This window comes from Alosa alosa, chromosome 19, assembly GCF_017589495.1.
Source record: "Alosa alosa isolate M-15738 ecotype Scorff River chromosome 19, AALO_Geno_1.1, whole genome shotgun sequence".
Taxonomy (NCBI): Eukaryota; Metazoa; Chordata; class Actinopteri; order Clupeiformes; family Clupeidae; genus Alosa; species Alosa alosa.
The window spans coordinates 8,221,406-8,246,656 of record NC_063207.1 but is presented as its reverse complement, the minus strand read 5'-3'; the positions used below and the strand labels follow the sequence as shown (position 1 = coordinate 8,246,656).

Here is a 25,251-nt window from a genome sequence, read left to right as displayed (position 1 = left end):
CCACATTGCAACATCTGATTCACCAAGAACTTCTGAAATGTACAAAAAAAAGCCTTATTGAATAGCGATATACTCAACTTTATTGTCACTGCATCACGACTTTGAAACCAGTAAAATAGATTAATAGCATAATTGAAGTAATCTCTCAGAACATTGCACATTTTCATTATATTGTTTCTCATTTTGATGTACAACCACTCTTACATGGAATTCTGTTGAAGATTTGATTTTCTACCGTTCTTTAAAGTCGGTGACAGCAGTAGATATCATCTACAGGAGCTCTGCGCGTAGGTCCTTCTGGTAGGGAAAAGATGTCTGGGTCCCCTCTTTTTGTACAGAGAAGCTTGCAACCACATTGGCCCGTCTGGCTACCTCCTCCAAAGGCAGAGAGGGATAATGAGCTAAGTAGAAAGCCAGCGCCCCAATGAAGCTGTCTCCAGCACCCTACAGAAAAGACACAGAGGTGTTATTCCTACAATACAAGACACCCGTTCACTGATTTACACCCACGCACTGATTTTATTTTGTGTTTCTTTCTTAAAATATCCATTAAAAGACATGGAGGAAGATTATTGTAGTACCAGGCCACCTCAATGTACAACAAAATACATGGCAACATATATATCAACCTTGCCCATGACAGATTTTCAGAGAGACTATGGTTTTACTTTGCTGATAAATTATGACAAAGATTATATGTACTGCAAGTAAAATATCAGAAAACAGATTTACGTAGTCTTTTTGGAAATGCCTTGTTCAGTTTATGATGTGTAGTATAACAAGCAACAGCAGGGGGTGGTATCACACCAGCTAAGTGGACCAGTAGGTTCCAAATGATGGCAATACCTTTCAACTATGCACAGAAAGGAGCACATTGAAAAAGTAGCAATATTGTTAAAAAAAACGAATAAAATGCTCTACTCTTGTTCAGAGTCATTCAACAGATGAAAGGTGTCGCATTCCTCTGATTAAAAGCTATTAACACCGTTTAAGTTTTTTTTTTTTTTTTTTTAATTCTGAAGTCTAATGTAGAGTTTAAGTTTTAAGTATGTCCAAAATATTTTAAAGGATGGCAAACAGTGAGAAATTAAGCATTATAATGCAACTAAATGCAAACAATTCTAGTAAACATAATGTTGTAGTACAAATAATACCAACTATAGCCACAAGAGGCAAATTTAGGGTTCACAGAATATACATGGCAAAAGTTCAGCAGCAGCTTCAACAGAATAGGCCTACATTTGGAATTCTGAAAATGTTATTCAGGGATTTAAAAGCAAATGACAAGACCCCACATTGTTGCAGACCTTGACTTGTTTGCAGGAAGATTGGGATAAATACTGGCCCAACTTATTTGAAATGTGTAAGAATTGTATATACAATTATGTGCAGAATAATAGCAGTGTGTTTTATCCTTAATCCTTAGAATAGCTGTTAATTCCATAATATCAAAAAAATAATAAAATCCTTAGAATAGCTGTTAATTCCATAATATCAATGCATTGGGAACACTGCACATTCAATTTCAAATCAAAACATGACCATAATTGATCAAGTTTGTGTTATACCTTTACAGAAAGTGAAGAAAAAGGAATGTTAGGCTGTTCAAAAAAATAGCAGTGTTTGCATTTTTCTTTACAAACTCAAACATTTACTGTATCAACTAAAAAATGTCTCAAGATTTTGCTTTACTTTGAATCACTGCAATAATATCTAGTTGCATTACACTTATCTCTGAGAATTGCTTCACATGAACGCACTTAACTCATTGAATGCCAAGCTGTTTTCGGGAGCTTTGTCCTAGAGTGCCAGCAATCTAGACCATTGTTGATGATTTGTACAGCCACAGCATATTCTGTGTTATAGCTATGAACACATGCAATAGCTCGATTAAAAGGTGAGACTTTAAGCTCTCGGTGGGTGCAAACCGTGTATTTCTACACGCCTTTGTTCCTGATAAATCCCAAGCTAAACAGTGGCTAGTTTTCACCAAACTAAGCCGGGAAGTGATCAGCGAGACCAGAGCCGTAAATGGACCCTTTCAAGAGAGTTCCATTATCAGCATCATAGTTGGCCCCACAAGACTTCCTTTTTAACATTCCATATGTTATCTTAATGCAGAGGAAGTAGATTGGGGCCCAAATAGAACGTTCAAGCATTGTTTTTGTTGTTATTGTTGAAAGGGTCTATAGAGATATATACGGCTCTATATACGACTCTGAGCGAGACCTGGCGACAGTGGCGAGACTGCCACCTAGTGATAGACCAACGAAAATGGCCTGGTTTTGACCTGACGTGCATGCGTCACTGATTCGACCCAAAGCGGCAACCGAGTTATGATAAAATGTCCAGATTGTGCGTTTTCATGAGTTTCACGATCGTCATATCATATATTTCATTTCCATTCATCACAGAGTTCCCAAAATCACATATAAGGTGTGTTAGAGTGTCTAGTTTCGTAATAAAAAAAAAAAGTGTCTAGTTTCGTAATAAAAAAAAAAAAGCTAAACGTAATATTACGTTTTTGGCACTCAATGAGTTAATGTCCATCTCCATAATTGTCCTTATTTATATTTTGAGATACACATTAAATTGGCTGGATTAGCATACATGAGAATGCAGTGTTTGATCCGCGGGTCGTGTCTTCGCTAGTTTGTGAGGGATTGACAAAGTTTACAATCATATTTGTCCATCCGGTGCGCATGTTGTTTAAATAGCAAATATACTTGTATCAACAGAATTGCCTGTTGGTGTGTTGATCAAAAAAGTAGGTGTGCTCGAGCACATTGTGGCCACTTTGATATCTTGAGGCAGCTGAAAGCTAGCCTGCGTGAACCCAGACAAACCTGTTGGCAAATTTGATTTGCTTCCATGGGATCTTTTCAGGACAGACCTGCAGAGAACATTTTTATTTGCTAATAGATTTGTCTGAGTTCACCTAGGTTAGCTTAAAGAGACAGATCAAGAACAACCTTGTCTAAAGTAAAAGGCACAGTATTTTTTTTTAAACGTGCATTATCAACAAGGATATTTCATAATCTGGCCAGTGTGAGTCTCTAGCAATGAGTCTCTAGCATGGAAATGCAAAGACTGTGTTAGTGTGCTTGGCTGAAAGCCCTTTGTATTTCTATACACACATTAAAAGTCATATTTATTGGTGTTTATTTTATAAAGTCTACATAATAGTTATGGTTAGGGATACATTTTGAGGTGAGTAACCTTAAGAATATCAAAAGCTGGTGTCAGCTTTAATTTGTCAATAGTTGAGAATAGAATCTTAAGCTTCAGCAATTTTCTGTAATTATGTTTTTTTGCAGTCCAGACAGCAGTTTTTCTGGGGAGAGGGTCATTCTCTGGCTTTTGTAAGAGAAATATTACAGTAAAATACAGTATTGTGTAACATTTTAACTAAAACTTATTCCTTTTTTGTTTAAATGTATAAATCAAATCATGCTTTTTCAAGAGGTCTCCGGAGAGAGCCCATTTCTTAATGATTCTAAACTTTTGAATGGTAGTTTAGGTACATAGTGTGTATAACTAGTATGTGTGTGTCTGTGTGGTGTGTGTGTGTGTGTGCGTGTGCGTGCGTGCGTGTGTGCGTGTGTGCGTGGCTGTGCGTGTGTTAAAAACCTTTAAAGAACTTTTGAGACACCTGTTAAGTTCTACTAAAGATTCTGTCTACTCAGTCAATCATTTTGTAAATGTAGGTATACTGTCTTTCATGGATACAGCATCCGATCAAAACATTTAAATTCAGATTTCCAAATTTAATGCATACTAACTTGCAGAGTCATCCGTCCTGCAAATTGTATCTGTATGACACAAAGCTGTTATGTTAGGCTTATCTAAGGCTTCAATAAGCTTAAGTGCAGTTGAAACAGATTTTTGAGTCTTCATCTTTCCTTGGATATCAGTTCAGAAAGTCTGCATGTGAGTAAATTGTTTTGGACATTTTTTTGGGGGGTTGCAATACCCGTGTGTCTGCTTCACTTAAAACATTAGTCCCTCTCAAGTACTGAAAAAGAGCAGTTGAATGTTGGATGGGATGAAAGAGTGGGGGGCTTGCCTGGAGAGGGATGACTGGATTAGTTTGGGAGGTGGGGGGTGTTAAATCTCTTACGGGAAAGCCCGCAGGAATGCGGTGATGTGCTCAGATTCAACCACAGATGGCTCCACCACTGGTTCTCACAGGCCTGCCCCGTGAGTCATTGCTCCAGCCCTCGCTCAGTTCAGCCGTGTTGTTCCTGCACTTCTTCTATAAGTCAGCCCTAATTGTACATTCTCCCACAATCTCTACTCCCCCAAACTCAGACATGACCGTTGGTTTATGGTTGACAGAGCCTTGGTTAATAGGAGGAGGGAAATTGAAAGGTTACTTAAAAAATATGGCGGCCACATTTTGAGCAAGTGTGTTTACAGGTTCCATGAATACAGCTGTGTTAGCCAGACTATGTTTGGAAATTTTGTGTGGTCAAAATGCTGTTCATGGAAAGTTCCCAGCTGATGAGGCAATGTAGATGACTTTGGTTGAAACCTCAAATACAGTCTGTTCAGATCAGAGAAAGACTGTGTTGTGAAATACTGTTTTCTCCTTTTTCTACGATGACCTTCTAGGGCAAAGCCAGTGACATTGGTCAATTTTTAATATGCCTTCAATGCTATGCATCCACACAGTGCATGTAAGTATAGCCTACAAAGTGTTCCTTTTCAACCAGTTGCACAGCAGCATGTTTCAGAAGCCGCAGTATACTCTGTGCCCAAAATAGGCACCGGGTGTTACAGCTAAAACACTGCCACCAATAAGAAAATGATTTTATATTTTCCCACATTTCATTAACACCATTTCTTGTAAAATATGAATGTGGTCTATATTTTGAGGTTTTACCTTTGTTATTAGACATTTGTTTAAATTGGTGAATAGAACCAATGGGGGGTTGGGGTGGATAATCAAGTCTGTGTTTTTCGTTAGCCTGGTTAAAACACACTCACGAGGAATCCTTTCCAACACTAGCATGGTGATGGGCATAGACATAGCATTGACTTTGAAATCATTGGTCCAGCCTAACCAATCACATTGATCAGGGATTCCTAATGTTACTTCCTACTTCGCCTAAACTTTATAAACTGACAATAAACAGCATCTGCAGTCAGGAAACAATGTATGTGAGCCTACCTTTGCCGTAAATAAATGTACACATTCTTCCAACTGCAATTTTCGATTTTGAAACTATAGCGTCATCCCCTCTCATCGCTGATTGGAGAGGTAATCTGCCGACCAATGGAAATGTTAGTGAATTATGGTATTCCAGACTAGTATCTCCCTGAAAGGACATCTACAGTAGGTGGGCGTGGCAAGGCTAGTTTTTTGTGGCGTCCCCTCACACTTTACCAATGCCGTGCCCCCTCCTCTCCAACCCCCTGCGCTCTCTCTCTCTCTTTCTCTCTTTCTCTAATAGTGTTAATACGGTTAATACTGTTGCCTTTTGTAACCCATAAGCCATGTAGCATGGTGCCCTTTTCATTTTACAAGCTGAACTGAAGCAGCCGCTGTGGAGCAGGAGAAGCAGTGGAGAGACACACATAAAGGTTGAGCCATAGTGTGGTAACATACCATTACGGATCGCGAAGACATTCAAAAAATCATTTGTTTTTTTATGAGCCCACGTCTCTTGGGGGTGTGCATCAGCATGGCCTGTTGATGGTGGTGTGCATTCATGTTGAGGGTGGTGTGTGAATGCATGTTTGCATGTCTGATGTGCGTGCCAGAGGGAAGTTGATGTTCAGGCAGTTTTATGATGATGAGCTATGATGTGGTTTGGCAGCAGCTTCTGTCAGGAATATTTGGTTCAATAAAACAAGGACTGAGGAACTGACTGTCCTTTGAACATTCTAACAAAAGATTCTGTTCCGCAACAATCTTCTAAAATTCCATGTTGAATTCAATGAACCCAGAAATTCTTCAGAACGTTCATTTTCCAACATTCTCGTCACACCGGTGTGTCGGTCAAAGAGTATAGAAGTAACTTCTATACTCTTTGTGTCGGTACCAGCTGAAGGGTTAAATAAACAGTAACAGCAGATCCAGCTGGCACCAGCATAAACAACATCTCCTCGGCTTTGAGTTGTCTGTGTGCTGGAAGGGGAAAATTGGCTTACTGGAAAAGAAATGAAAGTCGAACAACAAGCCAGTATTTACGGGGTCATTAATGCGTGAGGGAGTACACAGACGAGAACTGGACCAACCACAGCCGCGCTGTTTGGTGTTTGCTACAGATGGCAGCTCTGCTGTGATATTGAGTCACCCAGCCCTTGGAGGAAAAGCCTGAGGGGGGGTTAGTGTTCACACGCAGGGAATGTAGGAAGGGGGCACATGTCTCAAAGCCAAGGCAGCGTGTGTTGAAGCCCAAAGGCAAATGCTTCATTTAGCCCACAACAGTCGACGCATCAAGCCAGAATTAGTGGTAAAGAGAGTTAGTAAACAATATATGTAGTGTGAATAAGTTACACCTCGTTGTGTTTGACTTTTTCCCCCTTTCCTTTGTTTAGGAATGCTATGTCTGACAAAGCATAAATTGAAAAGGTTTGCAAAATTGTTTACAAAACATATTTGTGTTTTATCGGTACATTGCTGTCAAAGTAAACTGACCAAATAAACTCAGAAAGAGGGCTTAAAGAGGTTAGAAGCTTTCCTAAGAATTTCTTTCCAAGGAATCTCTTGTGGGAGTTCTGGAGAATTTGGGATCATATCAGCATCGCCGCCATGAGTGGTAAATGAGTGATGACAAACATCTAGGTCTGGTACCCAAGCAGACAATCCAGATCCCATCGTACACTGTAAAAATAAGGATTCCACCCACAGCGTCAAAATAGATCTATCTGATTCGCCAATGAAACTAATTTGGCCATCAAACATGTGGGGCCCTAATTCATTTGACGGGTAAAGTGCTCAGTATGTCAGCAAACAAAGTTTTCATGCATTAAAAAACAGCTGTTGTGTGGCATATGGGATCATTGAGCTGATTCATCAATGTTTGCGCTACAATGCCTTGCCCATGATGTTAAACTTGCAAATAAAAACGTTACAGGTTTGAATTAACTGTAAGCGTCTTTCTATGTTTTCATATTTGTATTCTTATATGATGAATTATATGCCACTATCTTTTGTATTGGTGAAATGTGGTTGGGATTTTAAGAGGGGTTGAATATTGCAAGGCACAGTAGTATGAATGCGGTCTATATTTTGAGGATTTACTTTTCTTAAAATATATTCTTAATATAAATAGGTGACTAGAAGCTGGATGTGAGCTGCCATTGATCTAAGACCAAAACTCAATTACATAACAGAAATATTGGCCATAGGGGCCCTTGTCAGGGTAAATTGCAGAAAATTGGGGCCTTTAAAGTGGAATCAAAAATAGTCCTCAAAATTCCAGTTCCTACCGTTGTATCCACAGCTGTGACACTGGTTGTTGGAATATGCTTTGGGTGCGAGTCTTGTGACGATAGCACTACACAGCCTTGGGATCCTAGTGTGACAATGACCGAGCCACACCCACGTCTCAAAAGTTCCAGGGCTACCTTCCCAGCATCCTCTGAGGTGGCAACCGTCTTACCCATAAGAATTTCCGCCTGCAGAAACAGGGTCAGAGAAGACCTTCATTTACAAACTGAACAATACTGAGGTGAGAATATCGGCCTAATAAAGATAATTTTACATACTACACAAAATCGACAGAGAGAGGAACAAGAATAAATTTAAATTTATTCTCAATCAAACACAAGGTGACTTTTCATGAATATGGCTTGACCACTATGTTCTTGTGCGCAAGTTGCAAGTATTGAAATATCAAGCTGTGAATGAATAAAAATGCGTTCTTGTATGTGTATATGTCAGAGGGAAGATGACCAGACAAGGCAACTACTCACATCTAAGGGGCAGATATACTTAGATACATTAGAGAGAGATTTTCATTTCACACTGAATAAACTGAGCCCCAGGGTAACCATGTAACCAGCATGTCACCACACTCCGGAACCGTAATATGAGACGCCCACAACTGAACAGTTATCATTCAATCGCAGGTGTAGTTGAATGGAGTCAGCAACATTAAAAAGGAAGATTTCATGATGTCCTTGAATGCATACCGGTAAGTATGACACGGAAAAACACAGCATGCCCTTCTGCTCTGCACTCCTGTAGTAGGCAATGCAATGAAATGCAGTCTCTACATGTGCAGTCTCTACATGCCATGTTTTAGGTGCATGTCCCAACACAATTACGTCTGAAATGGTAACATGTTTGCCCCTACATTTGTGCATTTGTAGATTTTGTGCAATGTACCTTTGGCCTTAAAGGTGCCATGTGTAAGAATTGAGGTAAAAATATCCAAAAAATGAACTACACGCATCAAAAGAATGAGAAGAAATAAGGGCGATGGTGTCATTAACAAATTTGACAATGTATAGTGCTGCAGAGATATCAACCTGAATTAGCATGCTAAATTACTAGCCACAGCCCGACAGGTGTCATAATACCAGTTTCGGCCATGGGAGGCGGTATGCGGGCAACATAACCGCCAGCCAAACTGCAATACACGTGTCTCGGTTGTTACTCTAGGGTAGACCAACTCACTTTCTGGAGGTATACTGCTCCATCTTTTATGGAATGTGGAGTATGAATTGATTTTTTGGCAGACATTACACATGTCACCTTTAAGCATAAAAAACATTTCAACAACAATGTACCTGCCACATCAAAGTATGATATGTGTTTTGTGGTTACACCTGTGCCTTGTAGAAAATCTGACTCACCGAGAAAATATCTGTCCTCCACTAGTGAGCTACACTGTGTGCAAGACTGACATAGACAAGCATCTTGTCTTTGTCTTTGAGAGTGGTCTCTAAATATACAGATTTAGTTACCAGTCTCCTTCTTGGTGTTTTTAAGCAGCTGATGGAATTTATTGTGTGATGACATAGACAGGGTGTACAGTGATATATTTTGAGCTCTATACTGATTTTGACCTGACAAGCAAAAAGGGGTCATCTTACAACGGGGGGAAATAAGTATTTAAAGCAACACCAAAGAGTTTTTTGTACCTTAAAATAATGTTTCCAAAATTGTTTCAGTGGTTCATCAACTCGTAACAGAGGGAACGGCACTTCTGCATTCGCTTCGCGGCCATCTATCGGCTATAACCGCACTATGTAAGTTTTCCAGATCGGGTAGCGGATCTGTAGTTCGATGGAATGAGACATAAGAAACTACAAATTTGACTTGCATGATGTCGCAATACATCGTACTTTCATAAAATCATGCAACATATTCTACCTTGTCTATGGATATCGTTATTTGCAAAGCCTTTGCTGGATAAACAAATAGCGTGCGACAGAGGAAAAGTTCTTTGGTGTTGCTTTAACATGTCAAAAAAAATCAGTAAGTACATTTCCAATGAAGCTATTCACATGAAATTTCCCCAAACATTAGTTTTAAGTTAGGAAATCCACACAAAAGAAACCCAAAGGCAAGGAACCAGCTGAAATCTGTAAGTAGTTAGAAAGTAATCATACCTCATCATCTGTGCAAATTAATATCAACTGGCTTAGTATATATTGATGGGCTACAAAAAAGGTCTTTCGTTACCAAGGTGTCACACAAGAAACCTCTCATGATGGGTAAAGGCAACAAGCTCTCCCAAGACCTTCACAACCTTACTGTTGCAGAACACATCAATGGAACTGGTTACAGATGTGTATCAAAACTTCAGAGTCTTCCAGTAAGCAGCATTGGGCCCATTTTCTGCAAGTGGAAAGAACATCACTGCATCATCAACCGGCCACATTCAGGATCTCCTGGCAAGATTTCTGACCAGGGAGTCAGAAGGATCGTCAGAGGAGTAGCCCAAGAACCAAGGACCACACAGAGAAAGCTCCAGAAAGACTTGGAGTCAGCGGGTACAGTTGTTACAGAGAAAATCATAGGCAATGCACTCCACTGCCATGGCCTCTATGCACGCTCACCCTGTACAACTCTATTACTGAAGAAAAACATGTCGAAGCTTGTTTAAAGTTTGCTACACAACATTTGGACAAGCCTATGAAATACTGAGACAATGTAGTCTGGTCAAACGAGAGCAAAATTTATTTTTTTGGCTGTCATACTATAGACTGTGTTTGGAGGCATCATGGTGTGGGGCTGTTTTTCTTCTTATGGCACTGGCAGACTTCATACAGTTGAAGGAATGATTAATGGAGAATCTTGCCATCCACCAGGATGATGAGGATGAGACGTGGGTAGACCTTCCAGCAACGATCCAAAGCATACAGCAAAGGAAACTCATACAGAAAGAAAATCAAGGCCCTGACTTCCAACTGAACATTTGTGGAAGGGATCAGGATTTACAAGAGGGCACCCTGGAATCTACGAGATATAAAGACTATCTGTTTGAAAGAATGGGCCAAAATCACACCTGAATACTGTGACTGATTAGTTTCTTCATACAGGAAATGTCTTGAAGCTGTCATTACAAACAAAGGTTTTTCCACAAAGTATTTAAATATTTAAATTGGCACATCCAATACTTTTTTCCTGTGTCATTCCACTTTATTAAACATAACCTTATTTATGGACTTTAACGTTCGGATCTCTTTATATGTGTGAATTTCTTGAGTCAACACTAATGTCTGGTGAAAATGTTCATGTGAATAGCCTCATTGGAAATATACTACTAAAAAATGTTGACAGGTTCAATACTTATTTCTCCCACTGTATATTAGTTAGAATTAGAATTGACAAGCGCATCAGGTGATCTAAAGTTAAGCATAGTACATACAGGCAGTAGTGTATTGGCAGTGTCTGGGTTTGGTTTGCAAAGGTTGTTTTTGTCTCACCTCTGACTCGTTGCAACAGAAGATGTCCGACAACTTATAGAACTCGGGGGACAGGTCAGGAAAAGCAGGTGCTGGATTAAAGATGGTTCTAACTGCGGGAGGGGGACAGTACTTTCAGCACTACACTCCAAATCATTCCAGGGCTTTCCATAATGACATTACATATCATTTTGGACAATGGATTAAAATACTAAAGTAAACAAGGAGCAAGGAGCCTTAAAGTCACAATGAATTGCTTCTGCACCTGAGCCTGAGTACAAATGATCAGTGAACAAAATATGCATGTTCCTGTGATATTTTCATAATGTAAATGCCAAGTCATCCACCTTTTATACAGTTTTGGGGAATAGACAATAGTGGCCATCACACATAAGGATGTGTTGGTGTGAATGGCTCTCGAGGTTATTCCATAGGTGGATTTCCTTCTACTGTATGTTGAAGGTCATTGTCCTGTTGCATGAACTAACTTTTCCCGAGCTTCAGCTGGCAGATTGATAAACTCCAAATGTATTATTTCATTGATCGAACTCCAGGTGTGCTAACTTCTGACTTTTGTTTAAGCCATTGGGTTCACTTACTTTTTCCAACCCGACATTGTGAATGTTTGAATTATGTATTCGATATGGACAAAATCATTACAATATTTTTTTGTTATCAGTAAAAACAGATTGTGTTTGTGTTTGTTCACAATTCACAATTGTAGTTTAGATGAAGGCCAGATCATTTTTTTTAAGACAAATATACAACTAAATGCAGATAATTGATTTTCTAGTTTAGGGGTTCACGATTCCTTGCACAGTGAATGTGATCTAGAAGTGGAAAATAGCAAATACTAACCATACATAAAACCTACAGTTGAAAGGATACTTAATAATTTTGTGGGATTATCAGGTCTGTGGACATCTTGTGTGTAATACAAATATCAGAGTGTTCAACAGCTCAACTCAAAGGTCTGCAAACATCCGGTTTGGCTGACCTGCATATAACACCACCAACCCAGTGAGGAGGCTGGCTAACATTTCAAATGCTAACACAGTAAGGAGCTCCCGTCTGAGCTAGAAAAATAGCTTAATCATCATAGAGTAATCAAAGTTATTTCACAATAAAATGAAACCTAAGTGAGAAACATGTACTGAGGCGCGGAATTGTTCCTGTTTAGGGAAAGTGTACATGACTTTAATTGCATCTTGGCAGGACTGACTAAATCGTGATCTTGTGCAATTCAGTTTTATTCACCAAAGGATGGGGTCCTAAGCTGAATAAGATGGTGTGTGAACAACATGTATATTGTATTATATTAGTGGAAATGGGGAGGAGATAAAGGTAAAGGTTGAATTGCGAGGGAGAGGGAGGAAAAGAAAATCACAGAGAAGTGTGAAGGGAGTATTTGCACAAGCCCACGCTGATGCTAAATGCTATTAGCTTGTGTCACGGCTAGAGGCCAAACCCTGATATCTAAAGTGATTTTCTATTAATTTGGAACGAAGGTCCCTCACGGCTGCCCCCACCCGCCCCCTCCTACTCACTAAAACATGGTTCAGCATCACCAGCTCTATGGAGTTTTGGCAGCGTTGAGTGCAATGCACATTAGTATGTGATGTCAAAAGGAACGTGGGCGGCCATCTGTCTTGCCCATCTGCAGACAGGCCCTGGTGCGTCACCATTAGGTTACTGGCCTGTGCCAGGCAGAGAGGAGAGGGCTCCTACCAGCCAAAGAAAACACGCAAATGTCTGCACCACATGGAAGGGTCTAAGAATAGCTCAGGTGCTAATAACATTTTGTGCTTCCTGTCATTTCACTCTAAGAGAACAGTGGTGTGATTCTATCTATAAACCACACAGCTGAGAGTCCTAGTGAGGGTGTATCCTATTTAGTGAAATTCAACAATGGACAATTCCATTGTTAAACTACTTTAGTTAAGTACTACGGCCATGCCCAAGACTGTTAAAAACTCAAAACCAACCTTTTTTCTCTGGCCTTCCCAGCTTCCTAACCTTCCATCTGTTGCCATATACAGTGGAGGAAATAATTATTTGATCCCTCACTGATTTTGTATGTTTGCCCACTGAAAAATAAATTAACAGTCTATAATTTTAATGGTAGGTTTCACATTACAACACATGAAAAAAATATATAAATTATTTAGCATTTTATTGAGTGAAATAAGTATTTGATCCCCTACCAACCATAAAAAAATCTGTCTCCCACAGATTAGTCTTCACTTTAAGAAAGTTTTACTTGCTTTATTCGCTTTAATCTTAGCTCATTACCTGTATATTTTGATATTCTGTCTCTCACTATTAAAATAAACCTACCATTAAAATTATAGACCTTTAATATCTTTGTCAGTGGGCAAACTTAAAAAATCAGTGAGGGATCAAATAATTATTTCCTCCACTGTCTGTCTCCTGCTGTCCTTTGATTGTTGTTGTTATTGTTGTTGTTGTTGATTTGTGTCTGTTTGCTGTTGTATGTCTCATACAATTAACAATTAACAATACAATATTTTATTTAGTATAGCACTTTGGTCAGTGAAAGCTGTGTTTAAATGTTAAAATTTAAATTTAAATTTTAAATTTAAATTTGACTTACTAACTTGCTAAAATTAAATTTGACTTCCTAACTTGCTTCAAGTTATGGGTCATAAAGTGATGGATTAGATTATGCTCATGGTGTTTGGCAGACGCTTTTCTCCAAAGCGACTTACAGTATTTTGATTAAATCTAATGCAAGCCTCTAGACTGTCACAGGCAGGGTCATGGATGAGTAACTGTACCTTGATGCTTACGCGCTGCCCGGAGGGCGTTCAGAGACGTGTCCGGGCTGATTTCCAGCTGGCAGATCATCACCTTGGCATGATTCAGTGCCCCCTGCGCCTTCTGCAGCTCCGGGTCTCCTAGCAGCATGTTGGCACCAGCCACAATCACGATGGCATTCTCACCTGCAGACATGACACACCAGACAAAGACAAAGCAGGGTCTATACATCTCTGAAGCATTAAATGTGCTGCTTAGAGTGAATAAGCTCTGTTGAATAAACAAAGTTGTTGCTGACTCAACCTTAGTTATAACTGCTTAGCCAGTAATAAGTGAGAAGTGTACCATAATTTCCCAACTAATAACCAAGGTTTATACATTGATTTTGCCCAATTTCTTCAGCTATGAGGGGGTGGGCTATACATGGGAATGTATTTATTTTCTTCATTCTTCCATCTGAAATCTGAATTAAAACAAATCTGATTATCATTAGTAATGTAATGATTCATAAGCTGTGGTAAATACACGGGTGCGGTCAATAAACAGATTTGTTTTTTTAATCTGCATAAAACACTGTCCAGTCGTTTATACACAATGTGGCTAACAATCAGGAAATTCCTGTACTAATGGGAAGAAGTCGCTGTCATCTACATGGTCAAACTCTAATAGAACCTTCTCATCAGCGATGCCATCACACATTCATCATCACAGTGCTAGGAAAGGCAATAACTAGTTTCACATATTATTCATAATGTAAAAATCACTTAAACATACTTTTCTGAGAGTAGGATTACTCACATTAAAGATGCAGTCAGCGATTGTACACGATTTCAACCCCATAACCTTTTTTGACACATTCAGAAATCATCTCCTCACGATCTGCTAGCTGCCCATTCCATGAATACACTGTAAAAAAAACTCAGTCTCTGTAGGCAGCCCAGGCTCCGAAAACTGGAAACAAACAAAGTGGGGCCAGCCTGTCCCCCAAACAAAACCGAAACCCTGTGTGGAGTTTCTCTGGGAATACTGAAGGGAGGGGTAAGCTATTGTACCTCTCTGGTGTGTTTTGTTTTGATCCTTAATTAAAATATAATGTACGTTGTTTTGGTCAAAAGCGTTTGCTAATAAATTAAATATGAACATAAACACAAACAAACGCGACTTCCTGTGCAATCGCTGACTGAATCAACATTTCTGTTAATATGCCAGTTTTAGCCAGCTGTTGATAACAGTGATAAAATACAATCAGATCACTATACAATCAAAAGTATTTATATGTCTGACTGATCAGAAGCCAATCCGGTGATAAAAACAAGTTCTTAACTTCCAATAAATACCTGGAAGTTTATTGGCTTGAATCACCTACTGTATCACATCTGGTCCCAGGATTTACAGGAAACCCAACAATAAAAAGAGATTAGTGTCTATGACATGAGACCCAGATAATTTAGAAAATCATAGCTACCTTGAGACGCCTAACCCACAAGTGTTTGTGTTAATCCGTGAATTAGTGAAACACACTCAGCACATAGTGAACACACAGTGAGGTGAAGCACACACTAATCCCGGCGCAGTGAGCTGCCTGCAACAGGTGCTCGGGGAGCAGTGAGGGGTTAGGTGCCTTGCTCAAGGGCACTTCAGCCATTCCCACTGGTCGGGCTCGAACCGGCAACCCTCCGGTTACAGGTCCGGAGTGCTAACCAGTGGGCCACGGCTGCCCCTAAAGACACAAAACTTGATTCTAGACATATGCTGAATGGGAAAGCTGGTTTCCTCATGAACAACTTTGGCTTCTGTTGGCATCACCATCTGACGTTCAAGTTTACATTTCCTGTTTCTCTATAACTAGAAGTGAAGTTGATGGTTCAAGCTTTGTGTGAAGTTAGGCCCATGCCACACACAGACACAGGCTGGTTATGTCATCCAGCTCTCTGTCCAGGTTGGGCTATTTAAAACTAAATACAGTGTGGGGGTGTATGAGAGTGCTGAGTGTAGTCAAGTAGGTGAACTGAAGTACATGTATACTGGCTTTATTTAGAATGCATTCATCTGGCCTGGTTCTATTTTAGGAGCTTTTAGTTCATTTCGTTGACTTTTGGTACCTGCATCATTCACAATGATCGAGGCAGCTCCAGTTGCAGCGTCACTGGTCTGTTCCACATAGTCTGCCAAAACGCAGTGGAAAAAGGAGAGATAAATGGTGGAGTTAGAATAGTTTGCTATGAGTTTTAATGACAGTAAATTACACTAAACCTTCAATCATTACCTGTTGATATGCCATTGTTCTTAAAATTCTGTATGTAGTTGTCTCCAAAAACATCTTTGCCAACCTGCAACAGAACAGGGTAATTTGAACCCATTGAAGGGAATCAGTGGAAACAGTACCGTAGGTCCAAAACAATCCTAAGACACTAATTGTACCGAACCAGTTACAGTTACTGTTTTGTGTCCTTTGCTAAATACCACAAACTGGAACTAACCAAGGTTCTAAATAGGGTTCTATTATAATTGTATACTGTATAACAGTTAATGTTTTCAACCAGAGTTTGTCAGAAAACTAATAAGATCTGTCAGTGCAAACAATACACTTCATACAAGTAGCTTTACTATTTGTAAACAGCTCTCTGCTGTTTTTTGTTTCTGAAAATTACTTCAAAGATTTACATTCCTTGTCCTGTCACTTCTCCCCTTGAGCAGGCTCAAGTGTGTTACTATGTAGCAATAAAAGACAGTCTAGGTTTGCAACTGGATGAATCAGTGTTGACACACACAGCCAATACAGTTTAGCCACCCCACCATTCTGAATAGCTTGAATATCTCTGCAATGTTTCATGTAAATGTGTGGTATGTGAGCCTGGGTTATTCCCGTAATCCTAAATGAAGGTTGAAAATATTATTTTGAAATATACTTAAAATACTTTTACAATTTTCAAAGAGTGTTCTATTGTAATCAGTCACATTGTTTTTACTTAACTTTATTAATGATAATTACTTTGTCATTACTTATCATAAAAATAAACAAAAAGATTACAAAAATACTGCTTTTAACTAGCACCAGAGTGACATTGATCAATCATTTTCTTTTAGTTGATATAATTAGGTTATTGACATACAGGCTGTAATAATCTGTTGGTTCCCAATGTTTCATCTGTAACATTCAATACATTAATCTGAGAGAAAAAAAACTCATCAAGAAATAAATATTTGGAATTTCAATTGGATCTGTTCATTGTGGTGGATATATCTTGACTAAACATACACAACACTATTACATTAAAATTCCAGATGGCCAATTAAAGCCTAAAAGCCCTCTCAGAGGGTGTGTGTTTATCCCTGAACCAAGATATGAGATGAATAGAGCGAAGACAGATAAACATACATATACACATACTTTACTTGTTGCCTGACTTCGAGCTTTGCACGCCATTTTAATTAGGGCCTACACAGTCTACAAACACATATAATACCTTGCAGACCATTGCAGTCTTTGCTCCCATTCTAGCAGCCTGTACACACTGATTGGCTCCTTTCCCACCGAAGCCAATGAAAAACTTGTGTCCATGGATGGTCTCTCCAACTCTGGGCAGCCTTGGGGCCTGACTAAAATGAGAAGGCAGCGTAATATTATATTAAATAGGTTGCTTTTATTAGAAAAACATTGGATACAGACAAGTATAAGTATAAGTATAAGTATACTGTTTTGATCCCGTGAGGGAAATTTGGTCTCTGCATTTATCCCAATCCGTGAATTAGTGAAAGACACTCAGCACACACTAATCCCAGCGCAGTGAGCTGCCTGCAACAACAGCGGTGCTCGGGGAGCAGTGAGCGGTTAGGTGCCTTGCTCAAGGGCACTTCAGCAGTGCCTACTGGTCGGGGTTTGAACCGGCAACCCTCCGGTTACAAGTCCGAGGCGCTAACCAGTAGCCCACGGCTGCCCCAAGTCATGTCTGTGTTCAAAGTTAAAATAGCACCAATATGGTAAATGAAACGAAAGTTAAATATATTGACACTGTATTCTTAGCAAAAACAATCTGTGAGCAAAGTGCTGGAACTTGCTACCTGAACACTTAAAATATGCTACAAAACTACTACAAAACACCTTTAAGAGTCACCATCCCTGATGAATCCAACAACATGCCTCTACTCATGGTCTAGCCCTCTGTAGCTGGGTTAGCCCTAAATGTGTGTTTTATTATCTTACTGTAGTACCCACTTATATCAACTGTATCCAGCTGTAACGTTACTCATCTCATACCATACACGTTACTATTTCTTTCTGAGTTTTTTTATGTTTATTTTATTGCACTAATTTCTCATTTTCTGAGAAGCCCTTCAAGGGACGGGTGCTGCAGAATTGGCATTAGCTATTAACACTATAATGCATGTATTTAGACCGTTATCAATTTGTCTATGTACATTATTCCAGACCTGTTCCAGAGTGTGTGATTCTTCAGTCTTTGACGGTTTCAATCAAATGTTTAATAAAGCCAGAAAATTATAAAATTACTCTCTAAATAATGGAACATCAAAACTGAGTAGAACACAATGAAGCACAATGGCTTGTAGGAACATAGGGTATTATTTCTGCAAATGTGCAATCCCACAGCACCATAAGACCCTATGGTTATGCTGGCTCCTGCAGTTAGAAACAGCAGATGGCACTATTTTGCCTTGGCTGTCAGCAGGAGAGAAAAAGAAGGAAGACGTGCTTTGAGTAGGCTGTGTCCTTCCATTTGTCACAACTGCACTACACATCAGCCTTTAGACAACTGGATTTCAAACTTCAAAGCCATGCATAGCACTTTGATGAGCTGGAAGCATTTTTATAACACCCCCTGAAAAAAATGTTTCCAAAAAAGAGACAGAAAAAATAAAATATCCCTTTCCAGTTATTGTAAATGATCCAGCACTGATCCAGTGGACACCTTTGAGAACAGAAGACAAATGACCTGATGAAAATGTGTAAGATCCAAATCAGATATGGGCTTGATTGAACTTGCAAAATTCAGAGAAGAGAAGATGACCAAAAGCTCACTAAAGGGCAATTCAAAGTTCCATTGCTCTTGTGTTGAATTAGAGTTAAACTTTAAGACATGCAACTCAACTCTATTGTTCAAATAGCAGAGTTCATGATTTAAAGTAAATTAGAATACAGAGAGCTTCTAAAACATCCTCCGTGTGGCTGGGACTCATGTTCTGAATTCTATCGTGGTATCACACAGTGTGTAGGCCTGATGGTTGATGGCCGATGGACCGTAGGTCACAGGGGGTATCTGAAGGGGTATAGTGAGAGTCTGAATCAACTCTCATTATTATTATTATGATAATTAAATAGCTTACTTGTCTCCAAATGTTCACAATTATTTTTAAATACATGCCCTATAATTCTCAGTGCACTGCACTAGGACTGTCAACTATTGATGTGTGGATAAGTGATATTTTTTTACATGATTAAGACAGAATTAATGTAATACTGCATCAGACACAACTTTGACAACAAACAAGGTCACATAGAGATATTTTGATCACTAGCACATTCATGTAGCTATTTCATAACATTCGTATGTTAGTGTGCACCAACAAAAGGTGGGTGCTTTATGGACCCTTTCAAGAGAGTTCCATTATCAGCATCATAGTTGGCCCCACAAGACTTCCTTTTTAACATTCCATATGTTATCTTAATGCAGAGGAAGTAGATTGGGGCCCAAATAGAACGTTCAAGCATTGTTTTTGTTTTTATTGTTGAAAGGGTCTATAGCGCACTGATGTATTTTGTTTTTCACATCTAATCAACACATGACGCTCAGTTAGGGGTAAACGGTTAATTGCTTTTTCATTGAAATCACAATTTGAACTAATGCAATTAGCAAATTGTGAAGGCTGCAATTAATCTCGCAGCGCGTGACTCAGACCTGATTTTTTTGTTTTGGTTTATGGCTTTTGAGTACATGCCATCCTCTTTGTGTGACAGACAGTCATTCTCACCAATCAGAAGTGCCATGATCCCTATTTACCAGGCATGCTCACCAGTCAGAAGTGGCTCAACATTTAGCAGCTGTACAGCTGTAGTGTAGAGAAATGGCTGCCGCTGAAGCAAAATTGCAGGAATGGTTTGTGCTGACTATTGGGGAGTATTTTGACTTTACCAGAAGTGATATACAAATAAACAAAGGCTTTGCATATAAATGATATATAAAACATTATTATATAGTATTGATAAAGCAATAATAACCAACCCCATATTAAACAGTCATTTTCACCAATCTCAATACAGGGAATAAAGTATTCAATTCAATGAGGCGCATGTTCGTTCCTTGGGGAAACAAAGTTTTACAGGACAAGAAATAAGCTGTCAGCGTATGTTTGTGTTGGTGTGCAAAACTTGAGAAGTGGGTGTGGTGAACCAGTGGTAATGTCACAATAACGACAATCCGTTGGCCCGGTTCCAATTCCCAAACCAGTTGTTGCAAGTCCATGTTGATTTTGATAAATACCAGTGAACTTTAACTTAAACATACAAATTAATAGATTAACAGAATGGAATGGGTTATGGAGCAGAATCGACGGGTACCTCGCCATTCAACTAAAATAATGGTTAACTGAAGGCTTTGTTGCACTCATGCTGAGTAATCATAAAATCATTACCAGAACTGCACGCCATAGAAATAAATGTTGGCTAGTTTGTGTATGCGTGCTGGTGCATGTAGGGGAAAGTAAGTCCATTTAAATGTTGCAGGAAGTGTTAGGCGTGTCAGTGAAAAGGATGGGTTGCCTTTTCACATTTCCCTCCCCCTCTGTAGACTCTCAACTGGGGTGGTGAGACAGAAAATCTGCCACAACATTGTGTTGTGTTTGCTAACCTTAAGGGCTGCAAAGCCAAAACCCAACGTGTTATGCGGGCTTTTCCCTATAGCCATTTCATGGTTCTATGGTCCGTTTCAGAAACAAAGTCCCTACCCAAAAGGTAGTATTTGAACGTGTTCAAAGCCCACTTAACTGCAAGGCACCCTCAAGGTCACGAGCCTCCCTCAAGGTCATGAAAGTCCCCCTGACCTTTACCAGTGTTTCCCATACATTGACTTATTTGTGGCGGCCCACCACAATATCAACATTGACCACCACACAATGATTTTCCAGGTTGTACTAAATTGTGCTTAAATTTAATTAGCATCATAACCACGCTACGCTAATTTGTTAAAAACTGTTGCATTCCAGTTAATTCTGCAAACCTACCACCACAGATAGAATTTAATTCTGTGGGAAACACTGTTTACTAAGCCAGACTTTCTTCTTAAGTCAGTGAGGGATGCAGTGTTGGTGGCAATGTTGCACAAACTGCAAACCCCAAAAAGGGCTGGACATTGTTCGTAGTCTGGGGTGGTGGGAAGTCTTGAATGGCCTCAATTTTGTCCTTCTGGAATCTAATTACCCCATGTCTTTGGATATGCCCTACAGCACCTCCTGTTGGCCTAAGGCACATTTCTAGGGCTAGACAGTCAGCCCTGCCTGATGGATGCTTCATCCCTGAATATGACAATGTCGTCCAAGTAAATGCTCGCATTGTCCAAGTAAGTGCTGTGTTGAGTCAGACCTCCTTAGCCGTTGGCATTTACCAATAGCTCTTATATAGGTCCAGGGTAGAGATACAGTGTGCATTCCCCAGATGCTCTGTAAGGTCCACTAGCCTCAGCATTGTGTAGGCATCAAAGTATAATTGAGCATTTACTTGCTGAAAGTCTATGAAGAAGTGCAGAGCTGCTTCAAGCATTGTCTGACCTCTCAATCACCCCAAGCCTTTGCATTACCTGCAGCTCCTGCAGGCAACAACCGTTCAGGAACTCAGTACATTGGCTGCCTGCCTGGAGTGTAGTCCCTCAGTTGGATGTTGGGTTCAGCAAAGGGGAGTGACTCCAGGCTGGTCTCTAAACAGGCTCTTCAGGGAGGACAGCCTACAACTCCTGCCTTTGCTTTCTCCTTTCAGGCTGGTCATAGGTGGTTGGCCCCAGCTTTCTGCTGATGCAGAGAAGTCCCTGCCACTTGGCCAGCAGCTTGATCTCCTCAGCAGGATAACATTCTGGCCTGGCTGGAAAGACCACTGTCTCACTGGCTGGTCATATCAGCTTGTCTAGGTCTGCAGAGCCCAATGAAGATTCTTCTTTACCAGTCTGGTCATCTCCTCCATCTTCTCCCTCATGGTGATGACAGGTGAGTATGTTGGAGGTGGTCTTTGGCCACTCCCAGGCATCTCTTAGAACAGTGTTTCTCAAACTTTTTCAGACCAACGACCACTTAACCAATAAAAAAAAACTTCACGGACCACCTATCTAAAAAAACAAACAGTAGACCTACTTCAACAGTATATTACACAGTAGGCCTACTCACTGAACCACCTTGCTTATTGTCTTTGCACCTTGCTTATTGTGTCAGAGGATTCATGTGATTTAAATTAAACTGGCGTAGCTTACATAGGTAATGTTGCAGAACCGTTGGGCATTACATACAAGTTGGTACAATATTGCAAAAAAAAAAAAACAGTGGCCCCCGTACCACACTTTGAGAAACACTGTCTTTGAAGATCAAGAGGGCCCCTCACCTGTCTGTCATACAGGACCTCTAATGGCAAGAACCTTCACGGAAGTTGGAAATGCTTAACTGGTTTACTGGAAAACTTAAAAGTGGAATATGTTTAGTAGTATTTCTGCACATCAGTGTATGGCCATTACAATTTGCTAGCTATCCTCTGTAGATTCACATGACCCAAATGACCTGCCCATGGGATGCCAAGACCCAAATGACCTGCCCATGGGATGCCATGACCCAAATGACCTGCCCATGGTATGCCATGACCCAAGGTAAGTATTTTCTTTTTCTTCTTCTTCAGGCTTGTGGTATTATTTTGCAGGGCAGCCGTGGCCCACTGGTTAGCACTCTGGACTTGTAACCGGAGGGTTACCGGTTCGAGCCCCGACCAGTGGGCCACGGCTGAAGTGCCCTTGAGCAAGGCACCTAACCCCTCACTGCTCCCCGAGTGCCGCCGTTGTAGCAGGCAGCTCACTGCGCCGGGATTAGTGTGTGCTTCACCTCACTGTGTGTTCACTGTGTGCTGTTTGTGTTTCACTAATTCACCGATTGGGTTAAATGCAGAGACCAAATTTCCCTCACGGGATCAAAAAAGTATATATACTCATACTTATACTTACTTATTGCAAGGTAACATTCTCCTGACATTCTCCGTAGCTTGGCCTGTCCCTAGACTGGGTAAACCCAGCCTGATCTGTCGGCGATTTCTTTTTCGCCCTGCAGCTCAGGCTGAAAACCTGTGCATCTTTCTCTGCTGCTTCCGTTACAATTTTGCCGTGACCAATTACACGCTGGCTTATCCACCTGGCGCGCTATTGGCAGGTTTAAAGCAACACCAAAGAGTTTTTTGTACCTTAAAATAATGTTTCCAAAATTAGTTTTGTGGTTCATCAACTCGTAACAGAGTGAACGGCACTTCTGCATTCGCTTCGCGGCCATCTATCGGCTATAACCGCACTATGTAAGTTTGCCAGATCGGGTAGCGGATCTGTAGTTCGATGGAATGAGACATAAGAAACTACAAATTTGACTTGCATGATGTCGCAATACATCGTACTTTCATAAAATCATGCAACATATTCTACGTTGTCTATGGACATAGTTATTTGCAAAGCCCTTGCTGGATAAACAAATAGCGTGCGACAGAGGAAAAGTTTGGTGTTGCGTTTAAACGATGACGATAGCGGAGCGACGGCAAAACTAAAGTACAGTAGCTTGGAAAAAATCGTCGGGCTGCGTTTTTTTGTCTTGTTTTGGTATAGTGTCCTCTTCCGGGCTGTTGCATCGCTTCTGAGTCATGAGAAAGTCCATACTAGTCAGAGAATAGGGAATCCACTGATAGGGACTTTCTCTGAAGCAATGCCACAGACCGGAAGAAGGAAAAGGTAGGTCTATTGAATCAAAATTGAATCATAAGTTTTGTATGTGTCATTGTCACGTAGTAGTGACAGATAGTGAACTTAAATTTCTGATTGGCTAACCAAACCTGAACATCACCATTGGCTATTCAACCAGAAAGCATCGATCTTGTCTCAAAAGTGTCCCTAGCTCTGTAGAAATGACTCGTTCACACAAAATAGATTCGTAATTGAAAGACATAGTAGCCTAATGTGGAACGGTTTGTACTGGTACATTATATGTGGGATGTGGGTGTATGGGTAATGGGTAATACTGAAAAATGTTCATGTATTTTTTTGCAAAGTCACAAATCAGTTTTACAGTTACAAATCCTAACACACACACAACCAATTTATGAGGCACTTATAATCCCAAAGGTGGTGCTGTGTTGACAACTTTTTGTACATACAGCATTTATTTGTAGTCTAACTGTAGAATATATTTGTAATGGAAATATTTTATATTTAACTGTCGGATGATTTGTAGTGTAAAACCGATCTGTACAGTATATTTGTAAAGAGTAGTGCATATTTGTAATATTGACAATTACTTGTAGTGTGAGTCAATTTTGATTGTAGTGGCATAAACGTACCAACAATGTTTGCAAGCTAGCTTTGTGGTATAGTTAGGCTACTACAGTGCAAAAACAAATTCAGCCTTCATACTTTAACTGTTTTTAACTAGCCTTCAATTTGAAATGTTTTGCTGTTTCATGGGCTACTTCTGTTTTACAATCTGAAAGATACTTCTAGGGAAACAGTTGATTTTTACACTCACCTGACCAGGTCAGTCATGCAGGAACCTACGACCACCACATCATAGTCCTCAGCACTCTGATGGGCAGATAATAAAAGAATGACTCCCTCCCCCCATTTTTAAAGAGGTATCGTATAGCTCATGGGAGATATAATGTCTATACATGGCAGCTGGCGGCCTAAAAGAGATATGTTGGCTTTCAGGTTGCCAACTACCTATTTGCGATATAGCTGATTATTTCAATACAATGTGATGTGACTGGCAGCAACGCAGAAAATCCTTAATTAATTCCAATCCCTTGAACAGTAGCCTAGGTTATGCTAATCCTGATTCAAGGCTGTACATGAGAGACTGGCCGCTGGCCATAGGACAGCATAGGCTGTTACTGACGGTTCAAAATGACAGTTGCATAGCATATTATTGCAACGATGGGGAAGCTGCTGTCTCTTAGACTAGGCCTATACTTCTATGAATTTTAGGCAGACTAAAGTTTTATGGATTTAGAACGACTGGATTGGTACTTTCGTTCTCAACTTGTTCATCTTTATTCAGAGTTAAGCATTTTAAAACCAGCATGTCTCTCACCATCACTCTGCAGAAGGTCCAACGACGCTAATAATAATGCGAATCTATCTGTGCATGCAATTTATCTGAACGAGACACATGAACGCACTTTTGCATTTGACACACTTTTAATATTATCTGAAACAAATGTTCAGACTTTGCACCTAGGTCTCTAACGTTAACATAGACTATGGTCCATACGCGCGAAAGCCAGATAATAAATATGAAGGCAGAGTTTAATTCACGCAATTTAATCTCAGTTATTGATTATTGTCTTTTTTGATCATTCTAATCAAGAACAGA

General features: G+C 40.0%; 1 protein-coding gene across 2 annotated transcripts; it reads right to left on the bottom strand.

Annotated features, from left to right (window-relative positions):
* Nucleotides 1-54: 54 nt before the first annotated feature.
* rbks (ribokinase) lies at nucleotides 55-25,118 on the bottom strand. 2 transcript variants are annotated; one of them, XM_048270743.1, is made up of 10 exons: nucleotides 24,970-25,118; nucleotides 24,406-24,461; nucleotides 17,115-17,247; nucleotides 15,914-15,977; nucleotides 15,750-15,812; nucleotides 13,668-13,832; nucleotides 10,891-10,982; nucleotides 7,441-7,629; nucleotides 6,647-6,832; nucleotides 358-444 (listed from the first exon to the last, which is right to left on the bottom strand). In XM_048270743.1, the coding sequence occupies exons 1-9, from the start codon at nucleotides 24,970-24,972 to the stop codon at nucleotides 6,656-6,658; spliced, it is 942 nt and encodes a 313-aa protein (XP_048126700.1). In that variant the 5' UTR covers nucleotides 24,973-25,118; the 3' UTR covers nucleotides 358-444; nucleotides 6,647-6,655. The 2 variants fall into 2 exon arrangements, with proteins under 2 accessions (XP_048126701.1, XP_048126700.1); XM_048270744.1 differs by lacking the exon at nucleotides 6,647-6,832 and having other exon boundaries at nucleotides 55-444.
* Between the last annotated feature and the right edge of the window lie 133 nt (nucleotides 25,119-25,251).

Coding starts and splice junctions, on each gene's coding strand:
- rbks (XM_048270743.1), bottom strand. Junction 17,248..24,405: donor TGCATGACTGACCTGGTCAG/GTGAGTGTAAAA, acceptor TTCTCATTTTAG/TCAGGCCCCAAGGCTGCCCA. Junction 6,833..7,440: donor TCACAGCTGTGGATACAACG/GTAGGAACTGGA, acceptor TTATTTTTACAG/TGTACGATGGGATCTGGATT.